This window comes from Engystomops pustulosus, chromosome 5 (genome assembly GCF_040894005.1).
Source record: "Engystomops pustulosus chromosome 5, aEngPut4.maternal, whole genome shotgun sequence".
In the NCBI taxonomy this organism is placed as follows: Eukaryota; Metazoa; Chordata; class Amphibia; order Anura; family Leptodactylidae; genus Engystomops; species Engystomops pustulosus.
In genome coordinates this window covers 77184204-77208246 of record NC_092415.1, presented here as the reverse complement: position 1 = coordinate 77208246, position 24043 = coordinate 77184204, and the positions used below count along the sequence as shown (strand labels likewise).

General features: G+C 39.1%; 2 protein-coding genes across 4 annotated transcripts in view; one reads left to right on the top strand and one right to left on the bottom strand.

The window, feature by feature from the left end:
* The first annotated feature begins 914 nt into the window (after nucleotides 1-914).
* Nucleotides 915-16571, top strand: MRS2 (magnesium transporter MRS2). Of its 2 annotated transcripts, XM_072152438.1 has the most exons (11): nucleotides 916-1251; nucleotides 1870-1943; nucleotides 2485-2521; nucleotides 3658-3770; nucleotides 5959-6132; nucleotides 8574-8704; nucleotides 8971-9087; nucleotides 10677-10829; nucleotides 11300-11417; nucleotides 13608-13721; nucleotides 14218-16571. In XM_072152438.1, the coding sequence occupies exons 1-11, from the start codon at nucleotides 1053-1055 to the stop codon at nucleotides 14278-14280; spliced, it is 1293 nt and encodes a 430-aa protein (XP_072008539.1). In that variant the 5' UTR covers nucleotides 916-1052; the 3' UTR covers nucleotides 14281-16571. The 2 variants fall into 2 exon arrangements, with proteins under 2 accessions (XP_072008540.1, XP_072008539.1); XM_072152439.1 differs by lacking the exon at nucleotides 5959-6132 and having other exon boundaries at nucleotides 915-1251.
* Nucleotides 16572-23087: 6516 nt separating this feature from the next.
* The window catches only part of GPLD1 (glycosylphosphatidylinositol specific phospholipase D1), a 39333-nt gene continuing 38377 nt past the window's right edge, over nucleotides 23088-24043 (bottom strand). For both annotated transcript variants that reach the window (XM_072152435.1, XM_072152437.1), the window contains one exon: nucleotides 23088-23878. In XM_072152435.1, the coding sequence (XP_072008536.1) occupies nucleotides 23798-23878 (81 nt within the window). In that variant the 3' untranslated portion in view covers nucleotides 23088-23797. The remainder of the gene's footprint in view (nucleotides 23879-24043) is intronic.

The following is a 24043-nucleotide window of genomic DNA, read 5'->3' as shown; positions in this document are numbered from 1 at the left end:
ATTTTATTTAGGAGGTGGGGGCTTGTGAACCCGGACCCCAGTGCTGCAAGGCTGTAATGCTAACCACTGAGCCACCGTGCTGTCAAAGAATTTTTAAACCTTTTTGCCAAATTTCCATTTTTTTCATACCTAAACGCAAAAGATATCACCAAATTTTGTAGTACAATGCATGATTAAAAAATAAGGAATCTCTAGGGAAAACTAAGGATATCAAGCCTGGGATATGTTACAGCGTTACAAAGTTATAACCTCTTATAATGACACAGGGCAGATGTAAAAATCAGGCTTGGTCCAGAAGCCCTAAAATGGTCCTGAAGGGGTTTTGAAAACATTTACATTTCGAATCACCCCCTTTTCCCTTGAACACAAATTAAAATATATATAAAAATGATTATCATCTATGGTAAACCCCATAACGGAAGAAAACCTCCAAATGTCCAGTTCAACACTTCCTCGCAACACATAAAACTTACACAGGTCAGTACACTGAAGTATGAAAAAGTTATAGGCCGTAGAATATGACGATGAGAAATTTTAATTTTTTTAAAGTACTAAAAAATAATAAAACTATGAATGTGGTATCTACTCGATCATACTAACTCAAAGAATAACGGAGAGGTATCATTGGGTTTCATCTGTGATAGTGGAGAATAGAAATGGACAAGGTGGTTAGAGGGTTAATAAAAGCATACATGTAAGGAAGGACAAATGTCAAGAAAATCAGGAGAGGTTAGGAAAGACATGAATGTGCACTTGCGTCAAAACACCAAAACAAACCGCTGCAATGTTTCTCCCTCTAATTATATTACTATGGGGAAAGTCAATGAGCTTTCCTGCACTCTGATACAGTCTCTGACAACATGGCTTCCTCATAGCGGACACAATGTGTTAGGCAGTTTCCCTCTAGTGGCGGCCCTTAGTGACAGCGCTTCTACTCTGCTTCCGGTTAGGAGACCCATGTGGAGTTGTAAGCAGAGGCTGAACATCTACCGGGTGCAATGAGGGTCATCCGGGACAGTTCGCTCTTGTAGTACATTGGTCCTGTGCCGGCTATGATGGATGCAGCTAGAGCGCTGCAGAGGCTGGCGGCGACCGGCAGGAGGCTGCAGCGGTGCTGTGTGCTACTCGGGCAGGCGAGGACATTCAGTGGTAACCCCGGCTGCCTCCTGCAGGGATATGAGCCCCGGAGGTGGAGGGTGACTTGTACGCCGTGGTCCCGATACCGGCGGCAGTGGATCGTGGCGCACAGCAGTGAGTACAGTCACGTGCTCCTGTGGGGTTTAGGTTTATCTGTAATCTGTGTTCTCCCAGGTTGTACCGCTCCGTGTAGCCTGGGGCTACCCGGGACGTGCGGTGCAGCCAGTCAGTGTCTATAAGTCATGGAAATGACCCAGAGCTGTGCTCTGCAATTTCAAAGTCCCTATAGTTATGAATGGAGTAGCTTGACCTGCTGATAGGATAGTTGGTATAACCCCTTTAGCCCTTTTTGGTGACACATGAAGCATTCATCATGTACATGTTTGGTCACCATTACTCATCGCTACTGTAGATTGTCCTGATGATGAGGGGACGCAAGTGTTTCTTCCTAGTACTTTAGATAGGACAAGTCTTTCAAGCAAATGGGTTCTCGTAGCATGTTCACATCCACCCTCTTCAGTTTAGTGACATATATATGGAGCTATACATTAGACAATGCTTTCTATGCATACCTCTAGCTTCCACCACAAAGACAGTTTGAATAAAATTTTAGCCAGGAGATCTTGAGGCTGTTTATCCAAGGTAACAGTTATTATTGGATCTGCAGTGTTTTCACATATGTTTTGCTTCTGCCATAGTGACTATGATCCTGAAATTTGTCTGTATCTATAGGTATGATATCCCGCCATACCCAGTCTGACGCATCTCAAGCCACATTAGCCAGCGTTGCTCCAGTATTCTCTGTGGTGAGTTTCAAAGATGAATGTATTAGAGCCGTTGTACACGAACAGCCAGATATACATCCCTATGGCGCCGCTTAAAAGAGAGATCGTGCTCTATCTTTCCCTGTAAGTACAGCCGAGCACCAGGCCTACCTGTGGAGAGGAGAGGGGTGAACAGCGCTCATCCCTTCGATTCTCCAGCCCGGTGTAGTACATGTTCATGTGCATAAAGCCTTACTTCAAAACTTGTAGCAGGTAGAAGTAAAAAGAGTAAAGCGTACTCGCTAATACTGCAGCCCCCTCTACGAGTAAGTGTCCTTGGTTATTCATGCTTGATTTTGATTTCCTTTAATTTACATACTGGGAGCACCATTAATGGTTCATACAGAATATAATGATAAATTTCCTTTAAGACCTTGTAGGTTAGTTACACTAGCCATCAGCCACAAGTTGGATACTACGTAATGCACAGCTTGTAAAGGAAGAAATCCCTAGTTCATTTGGAAGTGAAGGGCAACTAAATGTTCTACACGTATTTAGTACTTTTAATTTTTTTTTTTTTTAGATGAAATTTGACAAAGAAGGAAACATATTGTCATTTGGTAAGTATCAGCATACACAACATCTTGCTATATTTTGTGCTCTGCACACTGCTTGTCTTTCCATAGGTTTACCCTAAAGACTTTTACCCCTTTTTACAGGTAATGTAGGATCACTGGGGTGTCATACTTCCTCACAGTGTGAATCAGGAAATTTTGTATTACATGCTGCTGCATCATTTTGTTTTATGGGACTGTAGGAACTAGAGCAGTGGTGGCGAACCTATGGCACAGGTGCAAGAGGCGGCACGCCGAGCCCTTTCTGTGGGCACCCGGGCTATCGCCCCAGCACACCAGGCAGGAATTTTCTTCAGTTCCACTCAACTTCGAAGCAAAGATGCTCCTTTCAGTGATATTTTAAAGTGATACTTACTTGGCTACTTGGGACCGTAGGAAGAGGGAGAATGTGTAGACAGGCCTAATTATCCCCGAAGGACCTTCTGCTGGCCCCATGATTCTCTGTGTACAGGGGGATACAGGAAAGAAGCTACAGTTATGCAAATGTTCCCTCCTTCTTTCTACTGTGTTGGTGTACTCATGAGGCCAGTATGATTGAACGTTGTTGAAGAACAGGGAGCAATAAGTTATTGCTTTACTTTTTGATTAGCACCGCACGATAATTGAAGGTTTGGGGTTGCAGTTTTGGCACTCTGTTGCTAAAAGGTTCGCCATCACTGAACTAGAGATTAGAATGGGTTGTCTTTAGGGGCACATACCTTCAAACGTTAATTAATTAAATCAGGCTTGATGTATTGTTCAGATGTCTCTTAGTAAATCCGGCTGTAGACAGAATGAACACTGAGTGAGTCCTTACATCATACGGAAATGTGATGCAAGGGCTTCCTGTCTACTGGCTGAACTGCAGCAACGATACAGTAAGAACTGTTACAGTGCGCTGGAGTTTAGATGGCAGATAGGGAGTCCTTACATCATATTTCTGTTTGATGCAAAGACTCCTGTCCTGTGCAGTTTGTTCAGTTTGTGGGATCAGACCAGCAAACAGGTCAGTTTCCAGGGGCTGCACAAGTTTGTTTCAGCTGGCCTAAAGCATGGAATAGATTTATTATAGGGGTTATCCAGGATCAGCTGCTCCAGTTCGCCTTACTTCACCTATCATGATTGTCTTTTTATTTGCATAGAAAGGAAGAAAACCGAGTTATATCAGGAATTGGGACTCCAAGCCCGAGATTTGAGGTTTCAGCATCTAGTGAGCATCAATTCCAGAAACAAGAAGATCATTTTAAGAATGGAGGTAATATTAGTAACATACATTCATCATATTTACATTTCAGTGCTTAACTTCTTAACGCCGCAGCCCTTTTTCATTTTTGCGTTTTCATTTTTCACTCCTCACCTTCAACAAAAAAATTCCAAATGCAGTGAAATTGGTAAAAAAAAAAAAAAAACACATTTGTGCCTTATTCTTGTCGGCTTGGATTATACGGATTTCACTGTACGCCCCAAATGACATGTCTACTTTATTTTTTGGGTCGGTACGATTACGGGGATACCAATTTTGTATAGGTTTATAATGTTTTCATACATTTAAAAAAAATTAAAACCTTCTGGCGCTAATAACTTTTTTTATACTTTGGTGTACGGAGCTGTGGGTGTCGTTTTTTGTGTATTTTGATGATGTTTACAATGTTATCATTTTTAGGATTGTGCGACCTTGTGATCCCTTTTTATAGAATTTTTAAATTTTTTTTCAAATGGCAAAATAGCTTTGGGTGCGATTTTCCGTTACGGGGTTAAACGCAGTGAAAAACGGTTATCATATTTTTATAGATCGGGCATTTTTGGACGCGGCGATACCTAATGTGTTTAAGATTTTTACTGTTTATTTTTATATCAGTTCTAGGGAAAGGGGGATGATTTCAGTTTTTAGGTTTATCTATTATAAAAATTTTTTATTTTTACTATTTTTCAGACTCCCTAGGGTACTTTAACCCCTTAACGACTTGGCTTTTTTTAGTTTTTTCACTTCCATTTTTCACTCACCAACTTCAAAAATCTATAACTTTTTTATTTTTCCACATAAAGAGCTGTGTTATGTCTTATTTTCTGCGTAACAAATTGCACTTCATAGTGACGGTATTTAATATTCCATGGCGTGTACTGGGAAGCGGGAAAAAAATTCCAAATGCTGTGAAAATGGTGAAAAACCACATTTGCGATGTTTTCTTGTGGGCTTGGATTTAACAGCTTTCACTCTGCGTCCCAAATGACATGTCTACTTTATTCTTTGGATTGGTACGATCACGTGGATACCAAATTTCTATAGGTTTTATAATGCTTTCATACATTTAAAAAAATTATAACCTCCTGTACTATAATCTGTCGCCAATAACTTTTTCATACTTTGGTGTACGGAGCTGTGGGTGGCGTCACTTTTTGCGAATTTTGATGGCGTTTTCATTGCTATAATTTTTTGGACTGTGAGACCTTTTGATCACTTTTTTTGAATTTTTAGGTTTTTTTATTATAATTTTTTTAAAACTTTTTTTAATTTTTACTTTTACTATTTTTCAGACTCCCTAGGGTACTCTAACCCTAGGTTGTCTGATCGATCCTATCATATACTGCCATACTACTGTATGGCAGTATATGTGGATTTTACTCCCCATTCATTACAATGTGCAATTAGCAAAACGAAGTAGCCTCGGGTATTCGGAACACCCGAGGCTACCATGACGACGGATCGCCGCTCCCCGGGGAGCGACGATCCGCGACAAGATGCCGGCGCCCATGCGGAGCCATCTCTTCGAAGCCGCCGGCAGCAATATGCAGCAGAGACTTGCCGGCTATGGAGAGGGCTCAGCCCGCGAGCCCTCTCCATGCACCGGGACCCGCGTCGGGAAGGGTTTAACCCTAGAGTGTCTGTACGATTCTACCATATACTGCCATACTATTGTATGGCAGTATATGTCGATTTTACTCCTCATACATTACAATGTGCTGATATCAGACCGAGGCTACCATGGCGATGGATCGCCTCTCCCCGATGACGTCACGGGGAGCGACGATCCTCAGAAAGATGGCAGCACCCATGCGCCGCCATCTTTTTGAAGCCAGCGGCGATCAGTGGGAAAACACCCGCAATATGCAGAAAAGACTTACCGGCTATGGAGAGGGCTCAGCCCTTGACCCCTCTTCATGTACCCGGCATGTGCGTAATACTACGTCACATGTCGGTAAGGGGTTAATGCTCCATGACAAGTTTTAGGTATTTTTATGTTCAGGGCAAATCTCAAAAAAATGCTGCCTCCCCACCACCAAATTAAGCATATCAGAGATGTATGTATTTATTATAGTGTATGCAACACTATCCCACTAAGACTTTGCTCCTGTACATTGCATTACATATTTACATTACATTATTATTGTTTAGGTGTTAACACTTCAAACAGCAAATCCTTTTTATTTCCTCTATTTTACAGTTTGTAAAGGCAGTTATCACTTCTGAGTATCTCCTAATATTAGATTATCGGAACCTCCACCTGGAGCAATGGTTTCGCCGTGAACTTGCACCTCAGTTAGCCGGAGAAGGACAACTGGTTACATACGCTTTACCTTTTGAGTTCCGAGCATTGGAAGCCATCCTGCAGCACAGGGTAAGATGCCATTGTTTTCTAAGTGTGGCTTATAAGTAGATATTTGAGAACTTTAGAAGATCCTAGTAGGTCTCTGGAGCAGTAAGTGAAGGGAATTCAGATAGTTTGCTTCCAAAATGTCTTTGAGCATGCTAAGTTGTCAGGTTTTTATTGCACTCCTTTACAATCTAATGTGTATCGGATCCTCCGGACAGCAAAAAATAGAGGTAAGAAATTTAGTTTTATAGGTTTTCACCCTTCCAATCCTTTTATACTGCCCTATAAGCTGCTGTCAGACATGTTCTTGTTTAGAGAGCTTGTTTATAGGGTAATTTAGCAAGATGTTACAGGAAATATTTAAAATTACCCCCTTCCCTACGCGCGCCGTAATAGTACAGCTCAGCGGGAAGTGACTTGACGGAGCCAGAGCGGGTGTCCAATCGCGGGTGTTAACCCCTTACGCGCCGCGGTCAAACGTGGCCCTCCGATCCTCCTCTAGCAGCCCCGGGGTCTGCACAATCATATAGAGGCTAACACGTCAAACTAACATGTCACTAAATTAAAAAAATGTTAGAACAATAAAATTTTTTAAATAATAAAAAAAGTGAAAGTATCCCAAACACAACAATTCCCTATACGCAAGTAATAAATTACAAAAAAAAAAAAAAAACCACATCCGTAACAATCTGTACACTAAATCGTAATTGGAGCTGCTTGGTGAATGCGGTTAAAAAAAAAACCACAGAAAAACTTGCCCTAAAAGTACTTTTCTTTTCAAATTGCTTTACAAAAAAATGTTCTAAAAAGTGATCCAAAAAAGTTACGAGCACAAAAATGGTACCACGAAAGTCATGCAAAAAATAAGCCCACAACCAGCTCCGTCAACTAAAAATGGGCCATATACACATATAACACCTTGCTGAATTCTCCAAGGGTTGTACTTTCCAAAATGGTGACACTTGTTGGGTTTATCTTCTGTTTTGGTACCACTAGGACTCTCCAAATGCATCCTGACACATGTAAAGGATTTCTTTCAAATTGGGCTTCTAAAAGACCAACGTCCCTCTTTCTCTTCTGACCCCTACTGCGTTATTTCACATGTTTGGGGGTTGTTTCATGAATTATCACTTACAAAAATTTGGAGTAAAAGTGACTTTTTTTGAGAAAGTTTTAACCTTTTTCCTTTTTGGAGCATAATTGAATTAAACACCTGTTGGGGCAAATATACAAATTACACGTTGCTAAATTCTCCAAGGGGTGTACTTCCCAAAATGGTGTCTCTTGTTGGGGTTTCCTCTGTTTTGGTACCATTAGGGCTCTATGAATGCATCCTGACACATGAAAACTTTTTCAGCCATATTTGTCCTCAAAAAACTAAACATGCTCTTTCCCTTCCAAGTGCCCCCCTGTGCCCGTACAGCAGGGTACAGTGACAAAATGGGTATTGGCATGCTCAGGAGGAATTGCACTACACATTGTAAAATGCATTTTCCTTTTTAACCCATTGTGAAGGTGCAAATTTTAGTGTTCAATGAAGATATTGTAAGATAAAATTACATTTCTGTAATTTCACTTTCATTCATTTTTCATCCTCATGAAACACTCATAGAGTTAACAAACTTCCCAAACTTGCTTTGAATATTTTGAGGGGTGCAGTTTCTAAAATGGTGTACCTTGTGGGGGTTTCCTGTCATGTAGGCCTTAAAAAAATTCACTTCTAACTGAACTGGCCCTCCAAAAGTAGGTTTCAAAGATTTTTGTGAAAATCGGAAAAATTGCTTCTAAAGTTGTAAGCCTCCTAACATCCTAAAAAAACATCCTAAAAAAAATTTTTTTTTGAAAAATGGCAAATTAAAGCGTACCTATGGAAATGTTAGTTATCAAATTATTTTGGTGCTAGGACTAACTTTCCACAAAGTTAAAAATGTTGAATTTGGAAAACATTGTTTTTTTTCAAAATTTTCGCCAAATTACAGTGTATTTCACAAATAATAAACATATTGCTTAAATTTCTCAATCAATATGAAGTACAATGAGTCACAAAAAACAATTTCAAAATCAACTGAATATGTTAATGCATTCCAAAGTTATGACCACTTAAAGTGACACATCAGGATGTATCAGGAAGGTGCAAAATGGCCAAGTCGTTAAGGGGTTAAAGAATCATCTTTCCTATTATTGGCCACCAGAGGTCAGTATTCGCTGTGTATTTCAATGTACACTGTGGCCCACATTTATTAAAGCATTTTCTGTCTGACTTTGCATGGAACAGAACGTGCAGTGACTGCACTGTGTCAAACGTCAGAAAAAAGTGCACCTACAGGAGCGCAGGGAAGTACATTTTTCTTCTATTCTTGTGATCCAGAATTTACAGGACTTATAGGTATACACATTTTAATTCTCCTGAATAAAATTTGCAGATGAACTAAGCATGCTTTAATACTAACGTTTTTTTTCTCCAGATTAGCTCTCTGCAAGGGAGACTTCAATTTTTACATCCTCGTATCCTTGAAACCTTGGAAGCTTTGGTGGACCCCAAGCTACTATCTATAGATAGAAGTCAGCTACATATCCTGCTGCAAGTTGGAAAAACGTAAGTAATGTGAGTGAGCACGTTGCCTTCCGCTCGGTGAGGCCTCACACAACCGTCCTGGGCCCTGTGATCCGGCCGCACAATTTGTAGTTGGATCATGGCCCCCATAAAGTTCTATGGCACCCAGTCAGTGTGTTCAGCACACTGTGTGGGCCGTCCTATACATAGTCGATTATGATGGCGACTGCCTGGCTTTCTATGGAAAGTGGAGTGGGGGGGGGGGCACTGTATAAATCATGTTACTTTATTGTATGTTCATTTTACAGTCTATCGGAATTGGAAACTGATCTAAAAGTTTTTAAAGAAGCCATTTTAGAAATCTTGGATGAAGATGAGCTCATAGAAGAATTGTGCCTGACCAAGCTTTCTGACCCTCAAACGCTGTATGTATTAAAGCTTGAGTTAGGACACTATGTAAATATATACTTGTTTGACCTTATTTGAGGCATCTTACTTGAAGTTTTGATTGTTTGGGTAGAACCTGTGCCTATTCTGTGGCCACAATTGCTGTCATGCTTGTTAATATTGCTATGCAAATGTCAATTAAGTCCCTAATTTAGTTGACTGAGGGAAATGTGAGCATTTATAGGGAACCTGTCACCAGAGACCTCATTTTCACTAAAGACAGGTTGCAGTAGCTTATCACACCTGCATTGCAAATATGCCTTTCTGCCTTTTCTAAGCATTTGCATTATAATAACTGTGTGTTTTAACTTACCTGGCTTCCTGGCAGAATCCTCTAGTGAGTCCTACGGTATATTTTTGTTTGGATGCATTTAAAATAAAAATAAACATGTGACCTGTGTGTGCTGCTCACTCCTCAGCTCTAAGCCCCCATTGTTCTGCTCCTGTACAACTCCTCCCTCCTGCTTCTTCACTCATACATGGACAGAACTCGTGTGGTGCGCTGATATCAGTGGGGGAGGGAGGAGTTGTACACAAGTAGAAAGTTGCAGGCTGAGAGCTGAGGAGTGATTGAGCAGCACAGAGCAAGATGCATGTTTTGTTTTTTAAAATGCATCCAAACCAAAACATACCTTGGGACTCAACAGAGGATTTTGTCAGGAAGCCAGGTAAGTTAAAACACAGTAATGCGGTAAAAAGAGAAAAAACTGCGGCACTCACCCGGAAAGCAGTGTCTTCTTTATTTCATGTGAAGTAAAAGTACATTTGGCAAGTATGCCAACAAGGGGTAGAGAGGGGAGCAGGGGTACATACAAAGGCGACAGCCGTTTCGCGCCGTCCGGCGCTTTCTCTAGGTTTTGTAGGATTTTCTCTAGGATTTGTAATCCGCGTGACATCAAAATAAATTATCCAGACATTTCAAAAATTAGGAAAATGTAAAGTAGACATGTGGGAAATATTATTCAGCAATATATTTAGGTGGTAAATATATTTAGGTCTATCTGCCTGAAAACGCAATAATTTCAAATTTAGAAAATGGCAAATTACAATAAATAAAATCTAAAAAAATTTTCTTGTAAATAAATGCAAAAAGTATCATCCAACATTTACCACTAAAGTGAAGTACAACATCTGGGGAAAAAAACAATCTCAGAATCGCTTTGATAAGTGACAGTGTTCAAAAGTTGTAACCATATAAAGCGACGCAAGTCAGAATCCAAAAAATGGGCCTTAAGCTACAAAATGGCTGCGTCCTTAAGGGGTTAATATTTATTTTTAAATGTGAAGACAAAGTGATTTAATAATTTTACTTGTGAATTTTGTTATCCAGCTCTGCTTTAACTGCCATTTGTATGGCTTGAAGCATGCTGAAGTGGAACTTGGCGTAGTTTTCACATACAACTGAAAATGCCTGCATCCGATTTTATGTAAAAAAGTCGTGCCTCAAGTAAAAAAAAAAACATAAAATTGATGGCATATGATTTTTATTTAAGAATATCGCTTTGCCTGTGGTAACGGTGCCCTTTAAAACCTGTTTGGTGTGATAGTCTGTATTGTTCTATTGTAGTGAAGACAGCACTTCTCGGATAGATCACACGGAAGAAATGGAGCTGCTTCTTGAGAATTACTACAGACAAGCAGAAGACCTTGCAAATGCGGCCAGAGAGTTGCGTGTGTTGATTGACGACTCCGAAAGTGTGATTTTTATTAATTTGGACAGGTGAGTTTTTCTCCTATTATCTTGCTTTCCCTATATGATGTATACATGATGGCTATTGTTCTTTCTCAGGGTTATTTTATTAAATGTAATCTTATCACGGATTTTGGTTAACCTACGTTGTTTCCATCATTAATATATGATGATCTAGAATTCGTTCCTCTCAGATAATCATGCAGAGTACAGAGTACAATCACTCTTTTTAATTTCCGCTAAAGAGATTGTAGCCAATTGTTATCCGTAATTCCACATGTTTGGGCATAACAAACTGGTTGGCGTACGTTCCCTCATGGTCCAATGTGCGACCTGCTGCTCCATATATTATTGGGAAACTGATCTTGTGATAGATCCCAGCGTTTGGACCCTCGCAAACTTAGGACAATTTTTGTGTATTTTTATACTTGTTAATTTTGTTTTACCTACATGTTAGCACCAAGGATTTAACATTTGTGCACGGTTTTTTTTTCTTCCAGTCATCGGAATGTGATGATGAGACTCAATTTGCAACTGACCATGGGAACCTTTTCCCTTTCTCTCTTTGGTCTAATAGGAGTGGCTTTTGGCATGAACTTGGAGTCTACCTTCGAAGAGGTTTGTTTGTGTTTTTTTTTTTTTATCTGATTAGTTAACCCCTTAATGACCGCCCTCTCGGGAATCTACGTCGGTCATTAAGGGTACTTCTTCTGACGCGACGCCTTTCTACGGCGCCGCGTCAGAAGAAGATTTCGGGACATCGGGTCAGTATAGTGCCGGTGTCAAGTATGACCGCGGCGTTCAAGTGTGTCCCACGTGGATGGACCCCCCGCCCCCCCCCCCCCCCCCGGTGTGCTTACCGGGGGAACCGATCCCTCCTTCCTGCTCCTCTTCTTGCCGGGTTCTGCCTTCCTGGCAGGGCCCGGCTTTATGTAACTGAGCATGCGCAGCATGCTCAGTTACTTACACTATACACTGCAATACAAGTGTATTGCAGTGTAGAGGCTTGAATAAGTGATCGGATGACCGCTTGTTCAAGCCAAAAGGTGGAAAATATGTGAAAGTAAAAAAAAAAGATTAAATCATTTTATAATAATAATTAAATAAATAAAATAAAGTCCCATAATCTCCCCAGTTACACATATAATGCAAATACAGTATATAAAACACAAAAACACACGAAAAATGTACATATTTGGTATCACCGCGTCCGTATTAATCTGTACAATAAATCTAAATCAATATTGAACCTGCTCGGTGAACGATGAAAAAAAAAACTACGAAAAACTTCCCGTGATATACAATTTTTCATCAAACACCATCACAAAAAATGTTCTAAAAAGTGATCAAAAAAAGCTACGTTCCCTAATATGATACGACTGAAAAGAACAACTCTTTTCGCAAAAAATAAGTCCTCAACCAGGTCTGACAACAGAAAAATACAGAAGTTATGGCCCTAAAAAGTTGTCAATAGTAAAAACAATGCGATATTCTCCAATATTGGTTTTGCTCAGGAAAATTGAGCAAAGATAAGAAAAGCTATATAAATAGTATCACCGCAATCGTAGTGAACCAGAGAATAAAGATAAAATATTATTTTTACATTACGGTGAGCGGGGGAAAAAAAATGCTAAAAATCCAAAATAAAAATTGATGATTTTGTTTGTGTCCCCCTTGAAATAGTTAATAAAATCTCATGAATAAGCTATAGACCCCCTAAATAAATTATCTATACATTGTATCTCATTCCGTAAAAAATAAGCCCTCATATGTTTGCATTCCCAAAAAAATAAAAATGTATAGGTAGTACAATGTGACAATACAAATCTGCAGTGAATGGCGCCTCCATTCATTCTATACTCTACCACCACATATGGGGTATCAGTAAACTTGGGAGGAATTGGGCATCAAACGTTGCAGTGCGTTTCATCATTTAATTTATTCTGAAACTGTCAGTTTGGCCTAAATGGATGTATTTTCCAAAAAAATTCCATAGTTTCTAAATCGCAGGTCCCATGTGAAACACTTAAAGGGTTAATGGACTTAATATAAGTTGTTTTACATACGTTGAGGGATGAAGTTTCTATAGTGGGGTAATTTATGGGGTTTTACTATTCTTTAGGCCATACAAAGTCACTTGGAAGCTGAGTTTTCCCTCAAAATGTGAGTTTTGGCAATTTTCATGAAAATGAGAAAAATCGCACCTAAAGTTCTGCACCTCATAACATCCTAGAAAAGTGAGAGGATGCATAAAATATCATCCCACCATAAAGCAGACATTCCCTAAATGTAATTTATCAAGCTTTTTGGGTAGTTTTACTTCCTGTCTGGAAAGCAGAACATTTCAAACTTGGAAAATTAAGAATTTTTACAAACTTTTGCCAAATTTTCACTTTTTTTCAGAACGAATCGCAAAACGTATCACTTACATTGTACTTCATGTTAGTTATAAAATTTATCACGAGACAACATTCTCAAAATCACCGGGATATGTTAAAGCGTTCCGAATTTATAACCAATTATCGTGAGACATGTCAGATTTGAAAAATAGAGTCTGGTCATTGAGCTGAAAACTAGTGTCGGTGATAAGGGGTTAAATATTTTATGAATTTCTCTTTTTTTGGATGTACAAATGAACGGTTCTACATACACGGCACATTGGCATGATAACCATGCTACATGAAAATAATACCTAAGCTTGCATAGCAAAGCCAGCAGAAGGCTCTCGCCTCAACAAACTGTCAGGACTTCAGCAAACAGATTATTTAAATTGTAAACAGTCTCCCATTTGTTATGTTTCCATTTTAGGATCCCCAAGTGTTTTGGTTCATTACAGGAGTTATGTTCCTAGGAAGTGGGCTAATCTGGAGACGCTTGCTCTCCTTTCTTGGAAGACATTTGGAGCCATCAAAGCCACCTTCAGTATGTATTTGTTTACTTTATGATGACATAATAAAGTCAAATATGATAATTTGGTGCAAAAGTTGCAACCCATGTGACCATGTGATGATACATTTTTTGACCTCTTGTCGCTCAGCGAAAGATATATCCATCACTGAGCTGTGCTAATTAACACTTAGTGATTGATATATCCGTCATTGAGGTGATAACGGTTTAGCTCGTCACCAGTGCTGAACTGGTGCCAGAAAACACTGGGTGTCGGCTGCAGCTAACTGCACCCGCGGTTGTAGTGATCACGGGTGTTTAATTTGTTAAATGCTGCAGTCAGCGTGCTGACAGGTTACCTTTAACACCACTAAAAACATGCAACCTCAAGTGTCTTTAGGAATAGATCAATAAAGATCAATGGATTTTTTTTCATGTACAGATCTCATTTACGGTTTTTCTATCCATTTTTTTTTTTTTTTTTTAGTACATGATTGTTTAAAAGTAAGTGTTGTATTTCTCCCCCCCGCAGATCTGGAAGAGGGCCTTTCCCTTTAATGGAAGAGCAGATGCAACAAATGGTCATAAAGTGTAATATCCCACGTGAGGTCAGAAGCCTGTGGACATACTGGACTGCTACTGATCTGTGTACCTGTTACAGTGCTGTTTGTCCATCCGGTTACACACTCTGAGATGTGTGAAACAGGACAAAAACCTATTTCTCTGAAGACAATACTTTTGCCAAACAATCCTTCACTTGTACCTTACATTGTTTAAGTATATTTAACGTTTTTGCTGAAAATATGTTGTAAAACCGTTTTATTGACTTTATCATGTCTAGATTTGCAAACTGATATTACTTTGATATCATAGCCGGTACAGCGGTTTTCATATGGTATCTAATTCCACTTAGTATGTTGTAAATCTTTCACCACAGTGCCTTAAGGTGGCCAATGTTTCCTAATGTAATGTTATATGTTGCTGTTAATCACCTGTTTTGTACATGACTTCTTTTGTGTCTTGTTTGCTTTTTACAATATGAATCAACTATACCAGTTTGAATTTGGAATATCAATGATGATAGTCATATCGTGTTTAGGTGTGTATAGCTGACTATGTAATGTGTATGCGACTGTCCACTTCCCCAGGATAAGAAACGGCCTGCTATGTTGGATTTCCAAATGCCTGAGTATATTATATTGTGCATTGCTGGTAGGAGGAGGAGAGTCAGGAAGAAGCCTGTGTTTTTTTTTTTTTTTTGTTTGTTTTTTTTTTTTGTTTTGGCAATGATTTGTAATCCTTAGTTGGGACACAACATGCAGGGCTATCGCCTCGCAGCAGAAAAGATTAATTTTAGGATTACTGCCATGCTCTGCTTGGTTATAGTTTGTGCCTGTGTTTGATAATTAAAGAGTAAAGGCTTATTTTTTTAAGGACCTCTACCACCAGGATGATGAACTGTAAACCAAGCACACTGACATACTGGTGTGTTCCCGCTCTGGAAGGATCTGCTCTTCCTTTAAAATGGTCTTAAAAATGATGCATGTTAACCTGAGGGTCTCCGCCTCCATAGAGGTCAATGGAGCCTTGAGAACCTCAGGCTCCAAGGGCATAAGAAGCTACAAGAGTGGATCCTGCCAGAAGGTGCAAACACCAGTATGTAAGTGTGCTTGGTCTACTTTCTTTCATTCAGGTGATAGATGACCTTTGACCTGTGATTTTTCAGTGATGCCTTATGCCGCATTCCCATGTGGCGATTACGTTGCCTTTTGAAACTCAACGCAAAGGAGCCTCCTGCGATCACATGTTGAAGTAACATCACATTTCCATTGCACTTAGGAAAGACTATGAAAATGCAATGTTACCTCAACATCTGATCATAAGAGGAACCTTTTCATTAAGTTTCAAAACACAACACAAAAACTATGTAATCCCCACATGTGAATGAGGCCTAACTAAACCATTCTTTTTACATTTCAGTCTCTTCACGGATCAGTGGAAAAGATTTTAGATCCTGTCTTATTTTTTTTCTCACTGTAAACAATAAAAGTGTATGGTCAATAAAACTGAAGACGTTTACGTGCAGTCAGGTTTTTTTCAACCAGGTGTTTTGCGGATGTGAAAAAAAAACACAATGGTTTACATTGATAAGAAGCCAGAATAATCGGTGGAAAAAACTGACTGCACATAAATGTCTTTTAGTTTTATTTTGCTGACCATACACTTCTATTCTCATTTGTGATAAAAGATAAGACTCAGTGATTCACTGAAGCGAGAAAAAAACCTGACATGTAAAGAAGTCCTGCCTAAAACGGTATGCTGTCCTTGGAAAATCAGGGATAGCACACGGAGTCGTGAATAAGCCCCAACTAAGGGGTGTTTTGCAAATTTATTAATAAAGTATAACACTTAATGTACACTCCACTTAACACAGTATTACATATTTAAAATCTTCCCTTAATGCTGTGACCCATTTAAATCAATCATTCTTGGGTGTGATATCAGGTAGGTACTTGACTAGAATATCAAAGATGCTTAGTTCTGCTGCTATGAAACACATTGATGGCCTATTCTAGCTACATGATCATCACTGATAATTTTTTACTGCTGTATGCGATTATTACATTACTACTAGTCATAACCTCAGGAAATCAGCTAGAATAGTCTTGTAAAATATCTATTGTACATACCTCCACATGTACATTTATTTTAAGTAGTTTACATATACCGTTGGGATTTTAATACAATTTGTATATTTATTACATTTAAAAAGAGCTTTATGTAAATATATATTTTATTTTACAAAATTCTTAGAAATGTGAAATCCTTTATGAAGAATAAAGGAGGAATGTTTATGTACCAGTAGTTTGAAGTAAAGTTTAACTTTAAGAAAATAATGTCTTTGTTTTTGTCTAATTTTTTTTTTTTTTTTCTTCCTGCTCATGTCTGTTATTGAAGCGGATTCTCATTTATGGTAAATACATATTTACCATAAGTTTATAATAATACATATGGCTCATGGACAGGTTTGGTTATGTTTCTGGGGAAAAGATTCTCTTCTCCTCACAGGGTGGCACTTCTATGGCTGAGGACTTATGTGATGTGTCCTGGCTTCTTAGAGCAATAACTTTGGATCCCTGGCACCGAGAGTTTCAGGACCTTTTTTTTATTTTTTACTCCGGAAAAAAAATCTGATTTTGTAGATCCTGAGATATTCATGTTGAAAGTAAAAATTATGGGTGTTTATAAAAATCACTCTTGACTGCAGTTTAACAGTTAATATCCCCTGTTCCCTAGCATATATGAATATATGACCATGTTTCTAGATAAAGGAGATATTCTCCTCTTTCATAGGAAACATCCCTGAGGTTCTATGAGCCAGGCATCCAAAGTTGTAGCCCTCTGAAGTGTGCTTCCCCTCCAGCTTCTTGGCTGGCAGTCTGCAGGGACACGCTTGGAGGAGGGAGTCCATAGAAGCTTCTCTTAGTTCACAGATAAAGTAAAGATTGACTTTATCCCTTATCAAAATTTAACGGATAATGTTAACTAATGTTCATGTTATCAAAGGGAACCTGTCACCAGAGTGCAAATTTTCAGGTGACAGATTGCTCTAGACAAAGTACTGTATATGCCAAATATGTTTAAGGAAAAAAATGTTTTATGGTGTTTGAAATAAAGTTCCGGAGAGGAATATTTCAAATGACAGTGAGCTGACACGTCATCCGGGAGGGAAGGGCAAGAGCTAGGAGAGCATTTTATATATGTTATAGAGCAGGCGGAAGTTGTCATTTGACATTCTCCTCTCTGGGCCTCGAGCATCTGGCAGTGAGCAAGTTTGTTTCACATACTTTATTTAAATGCCATATATCACAGACATTTTATTTAAATTTTTTTAACTCTAGTGACAGAGGATGAACATTTGATCCTCTACGCCTAATGTGGCTACATATTAGCACCACAATCCAGAACGTTGGTAGGAAGGTCTTGCAAGCAGTTGACCCTCCCCAAGTATTTCTGTTACATCTCCAGTAAGGGCTGTCATGGGGGTAGACAACGAAAATGGCAATTAGTCTCACCGTTAATTAGGTTTCCATAAAGTCCACTTGTGTATAATTCCCACCCTTAGGTTGTATACAAGTTGTGTACCTGATTTTCTATGTATGTCAATGAACATGCAATAAATTGGGTTGCTGCCGATGTAGTTATTTTGTAGTCACTGGTGTTTTGTGGATGCTGGGGTGAGGCTTTTAATCTCTTTGCTTCCTGTACCTAGAGGGATCAAGGGGTCAACCTTCAGTTTGGGCCATCATGGTTCTCTCGGTGGTAGACTGTCCCCTAACACACCCTCATTACCTGTAGGGGATGACAAAGCCTCTTTTGCTTCCTTCGGGGGCCTCCATCAGAGCGAGAAAATATTCTTTTTATAGATATTAACCCCTTATCACCGACACTAGTTTTCAGCTCAATGACCAGACTCGATTTTTCAAATCTGACATGTCTCACGATAATTGGTTATAACTTCGGAACGCTTTAACATATCCCGGTGATTTTGACAATGTTTTCTCGTGATACATTGTACTTCATGTTAGTTATAAAATTTAAGTGATAAGTTTTGTGATTCGTTCTGAAAAAAAGTGAAAATTTGGCAAAAGTTTGTAAAAATTCTTCATTTTCCAAGTTTGAAATGTTCTGCTTTCCAGACAGGAAGTAAAACTACCCAAAAAGCTTGATAAATTACATTTAGGGAATGTCTGCTTTATGTTGGGATGATATTTTATGCATGCTCTCACTTTTCTAGGATGTTATGAGGTGCAGAACTTTAGGTGCGATTTTTCTCATTTTCATGAAAATTGCCAAAACTCACATTTTGAGGGAAAACTCAGCTTCCAAGTGACTTTGTATGGCCTAAATAATAGTAAAACCCCATAAATTACCCCACTATAGAAACTTCACCCCTCAACGTATGTAAAACAACTTCTATTAAGTCCATTAACCCTTTAAGTGTTTCACATGGGTTAAAACAATATGGACCTGCGATTTAGAAACTATGGAATTTTTTTGTAAAATACATTCATTTAGGCCAAACTGACAGTTTCAGAATAAATTAAATGATGAAACGCACTGCAACGTTTGATGCCCAATTCCTCCCGAGTTTACTGATACCCCATATGTGGCGGTAAACTTCTGTACAGGCGCACGGCCGAGTATAGAATGAATGGAGGCGCCATTCACAGCAGATTTGTATTGTCACATTGTACTACCTATACATTTTTATTTTTTTTGGTAATGCAAACATATGAGGGCTTATTTTTTACGGAATGAGATACAATGTATAGAAAATTCATTTAGGGGGTCCATAGCTTATTCATGAGATTTTATTAACTATTTCAAGGGGGACACAAATAAAATCATCAATTTTTATTTAGGATTTTTAGCATTTTTTTTTCCCCCGCTCACCGTAATGTAAAAATAATATTTTATCTTTATTCTCTGGTTCACTACGATTGCGGTGATACCTCATTTATATAGTTTTTCTTATCTTTGCTCAATTTTCCTGAGCAAAACCAACATTGGAGAATATCGCATTGTTTTTACTATTGACAAATTTTTAGGGCCATAACTTCTGTATTTTTATGTTGTCAGACCTGGTTGAGGGCTTATTTTTTGCGAAAAGAGTTGTTCTTTTCAGTCGTATCATATTAGGGAACGTAGCTTTTTTTGATCACTTTTTAGAACATTTTTTGTGATGGTGTTTGATGAAAAATTGTATATTACGGGAAGTTTTTCGTAGTTTTTTTTTTCATCGTTCACCGAGCAGGTTCAATATTGATTTAGATTTATTGTACAGATTAATACAGACGCGGTGATACCAAATATGTACATTTTTCATGTGTTTTTGTGTTTTATATACTGTATTTGCATTATATGTGTAACTGGGGAGATTATGGGACTTTATTTTATTTATATTTTATATTATATTTTATTTTATTATTATAAAATGATTTAATCTTTTTTTTTTTTTTTTTACACTCACATATTTTCCACCTTTTGGCTTGAACAAGCGTCATCCGATCGCTTATTCAAGCCTCTACACTGCAATACACTTGTATTGCAGTGTATAGTGTAAGTAACTGAGCATGCGCAGGAAGGCAGGACCCGGCGAGAAGAGGAGCCGACAGCCTCGGGTCACTCGTCGGGACCCGGGGCAGCGGCAGGAGGGGGGGGTCCGATCCACGGGGGACACACTTGTAAGGGGTTAAACACCCGGGATCGGAGTTTTTCCGATCCCAGGTGTTAGTGCCGGGTCTGGGCTGTGATATCACAGCCCGACACCGGCACTATACTGACCCGATGTCCCGAAATCATCTTCTGACGCGGCGCCGTAGAAAGGCGTCGCGTCAGAAGAAGTACCCTTAATGACCGACGTAGAATCCCGATAGGGCGGTCATTAAAGGGTTAAAAATAGGAGCTGGAGGCGCTCGGGGTCCGGTCCAACTAACGCCTCCTTGCTCCTCCGATACATAATTGTGGAGCCTCATTGGTATGCACTACTCCCATGGCTCACATTGCTGTCTGGAATTCTTGCACAGGCACAAGATCTTCTATCTTGCGCAGCTCTGAGGTATCCTGTGCGGCTGTGCAAGAAAATAGTGGTAGATGTCCTTCAATGGAAACCGTATTAATGATGAGAATAATGCAAAAATTGTTTGGCTCACCCTGTGGATTTAGCATTCCTTTTGCTGCATAATTTGGTGAATATACATTGAACATACATTTTGGGTATGTATGAAAGTATATTACAGGAAAGTACATTTTCTCTTTTTTTTTTTTTTTTTGCATTTTATCACTGCTGCAAAGTTGCATGAAGGTGGTTGTGTGTACAGTCATGGCCAAAAGTTTTGAGAATGACACAAATATTATATTTTCACATGATCTGTTGCCCTCTGGTTTATGTGTGTTTGTCATATGTTTTTATCACAAACAGAAATTTAAGTGCAATCATATTATGAGTAACAAAAGCTTTTATTGACAGTTAGAATGAGTTAATGCAGCAAGTCAATATTTGCAGTGTTGACCCTTCTTCTTCAGGACCTCTGCAATTCTCCCTGGCAGCTCTCAATCAACTTCAGGACCAAATCCTGACTGATAGCAGTCCATACTTGCACAAACAACGCTTGCATTTTGTCACTATTTGTTGGTTTTTGTTTGTCCACCTGTCTCTTGATGATTGACCTCAAGTTCTCAATGGGATTAAGATCTGGGGAGTTTCCAGGCCATGGACCCAAAATCTCTGTTTTGTTGCCTGGGCCATTTAGTTATCACCTTTGCTTTATGGCAAGGTGCTCCATCATGCTGGAAAAGGCATTGTTGATCACCGAACTGCTCTTGGACGGTTGGGAGAAGTTGCTCTTGGAGGACATTCTGGTGCCATTCTTTATTCATGGATGTGTTTTTAGGCAAGACTGTGAGAGAGCCAATTCCCTTGGCTGAGAAGCAACCCCACACATGAATGGTTGTAGGATGCTTTACAGTTGGCATGAGAAAAGACTGGTGGTATCGCTCACCTTGTCTTCTCCGAACAAGCTGTTTTCCAGATGTTCCAAACAATCGGAAAGGGGATTCATCAGAGAAAATGACTTTACCCCAGTCCTCAGCAGTCCACTCCCTGTACCTTTTGCAGAATATGAGTCTGTCCCTGATGTTTTTTCTGGAGAGAAGTGGCTTCTTTGCAGCCTTCCTTGACACCAGGCCTTGCTCCAAGAGTCTCCGCCTCACAGTGCGTGCAGATGCACTCACACCTGCCTTCTGCCATTCCTGAGCAACATCTGCACTGCTGGTAGCCCGACCCCGGAGCTGAAACACTTTTAAGAGACAGTCCTGGTGCTTGCTGGTCCTTCTTGGGTGACCTGGAGCCTTTTTGGTAACAATGGAACCTCTCTCCTTGAATTCCTTGATGATGCGATAGATTTTTGACTGAGGTGCAATCTTTATAGCTGCGATACTCTTCCCTGTTAGGCCAGTTTTGTGCAGTGCAATGATGACTGCACATGTTTCTTTAGAGATAACCATGGTTAACAGAAGAGAAACAATGATGCCAAGCACCAGCCTCCTTTTAAAGTGTCCAGTGGTGTGATTCTTACTTAATCATGACAGATTGATCTCCAGCCCTGTATGTGTTAATGGAGCAATCACTGAAACAATGTTAGCTGCTCCTTTTAAGGCAGGCCTGCAATGAAGTTGAAATGTGTTTTTGGGTTAAACTTCATTTTCTAGGCATATATTGACTTTGCAACTAATTGCTGTTAAGTTGATAACTCTTTATAACATTCTGGAGTATATGCAAATTGCCATTATAAAACCTGATGCAGTAGACTTTGTAAAAATTAACATTTATATCATTCTCAAAACTTTTGGCCATGACTGTATTAATCAGAGTTATTTTTGTATAAAGGGTCTGCTGTTTTATCCTGTTTTTGACAGGATAGGGGCTTTTTACTTTGTGAAATGTATGCAAATGTTCCTGAGGGGCTCCGGGCTCTATTAAAGGGAACCTATCACCACTGTTTGAAAAAAATTAGCTTTAGACAGGTTCCAATAGAGCCTTATTGCCTAAGGGCACCCTTTTTTTAACTAAATTGATTGATGGTCAAGTGGAGAAAATGAACTTTGGTAACCAGGCAGAGAATTCAGCAAGTCGGACTGGGCGTCAGGTTAGAGTCTAGCAGCCGCCTGCTCAGCACGTCATCAGTTCCTCCTCATTCCACTCCCCCTTTCCGATTTGTCACTTGGCCGTCTTGCTGTCACCAGAGGGCACGGACTGCTCAGACACTCACTGTGCATGACAGCGGCTTGTGCGCATGCGCTAGATTTTGCGAGACGGCCAAGTGACATCAGAAAGAGGGAGTGGAATCAGGCTCATTTACATAATGTTAAAAACATTTTTTGGAAAAACAAGAAGAAGCTAAAAAAAAAAAAAAAAAAGAGCAGATCCTGACAAGGAAGGGGCGGGGGAATTGTACACAGAGATATGTGTGCTTGGTTTACAATCCCTGACTCTTGGTTATATATTTTTGGTTATTTCAGTTTTAGTGATTTGCATGGTGATTTATTCATGTGAACATATGACTATGCAGTATCTATGAACTGTACAGATATTTATCTATTACATTTAGGAGCTTTGAAGATAACTGTTTTCTTTGGGGCACAATTTTTGCCATCAAAGAGCATTTTTATAAAATTTTAATTGCATGAAGGTGCCTCTGTCTATAAAGTCCGCAAAGTAAAAAGTGGCAGTGTCTGTTTTCAGAAAATGTATGGTTTGTGATGGTTTAGTATAATTCTTTATAGTGTAATTTTAGTTTTATTTGTATATGTCAAAATTGTAAAAATTGCTGTTTTAGGTCAATAAGGATTGCCAGTATTTTATTTATTTTTGACAAGTGCCAAAATAATGAGAATGAAGACATTTTTATGAGTCAAAAATTCATATACACTAATATTGCTATGCCTTTAAACAAATAATGATGTCATGTCTTGGGAAGCTTCCGGTTTATTGGCAACTTGTGAGTTGTATTTGTGGATGTATTTCTAGGCACACCTGAAACAGACTTCTTCTTTGTGTAACTTAATGGGAAAGTCTAAAGAAATCAGCCAATAAATTAGGAAGAGAATTGTAGCCTTGCACAATTCTGGTTCATCCATGGGTGTAATTTCCAGAAACCTGATAGTGCCTTGTTCATCTGTACAAACAATTACATCTGTACAAACTGTCATTATCCACAATGAAACAAGTAGTACTTTTTCAATATTAGCTGAAGGGCCACTCTGCCAGGAAGAAGCCATTACTCCAAAAGAAACAAAGGCAGATTAATGTTTGTAAATGCACACAGGGCAAAGACATGTCCTGTGGTCTGAAACTAGAATTGAAGCATTATCTCTGGACATCAGCCAGGAATTACCTGAAGCATGATGCCACACTGGCTACAAAATGGGTTAAGGATAACAAAGTAAATTTTCCTATTGAAACTTTATAGACAAAGCTTAAAAGGCAGGTGTGAGTAAGGCGGCCTACAAACATATTACATGTTCTGTCAGGGGGGATGTGTCAAGATTCAACATAGATTGTAAATGTAGAGGCTACCAGCTAGTCTTGCTTTCCAGGAACTTCTTACAGCTGCCACCACAACCTGTTTCTGAAAGGATTTAATGGGAAATGTGTTATGCAGGTAGATAGAATGACTAAAACATGACGCCAATATGTAGAATAAACACATCTTTACATATGTCTAAAAACTTGAGGGCAAATAAATATACTCGGGTAACAGTCTGTTAAAGGAGTTTCCAAAATCATAATGGAG

What these genes read in the sequence shown, in the direction of transcription:
- MRS2 (XM_072152438.1), top strand. Translation starts at nt 1,053, where the DNA reads ATGATGGATGCAGCTAGAGCGCTGCAGAGGCTGGCGGCGACCGGCAGG. An exon ending in AAGCCATCCTGCAGCACAGG is followed by an intron (nt 6,133 to 8,573) that starts GTAAGATGCCAT and finishes TTTTTTCTCCAG; the next exon opens with ATTAGCTCTCTGCAAGGGAG. An exon ending in ATTTTTATTAATTTGGACAG is followed by an intron (nt 10,830 to 11,299) that starts GTGAGTTTTTCT and finishes TTTTTCTTCCAG; the next exon opens with TCATCGGAATGTGATGATGA.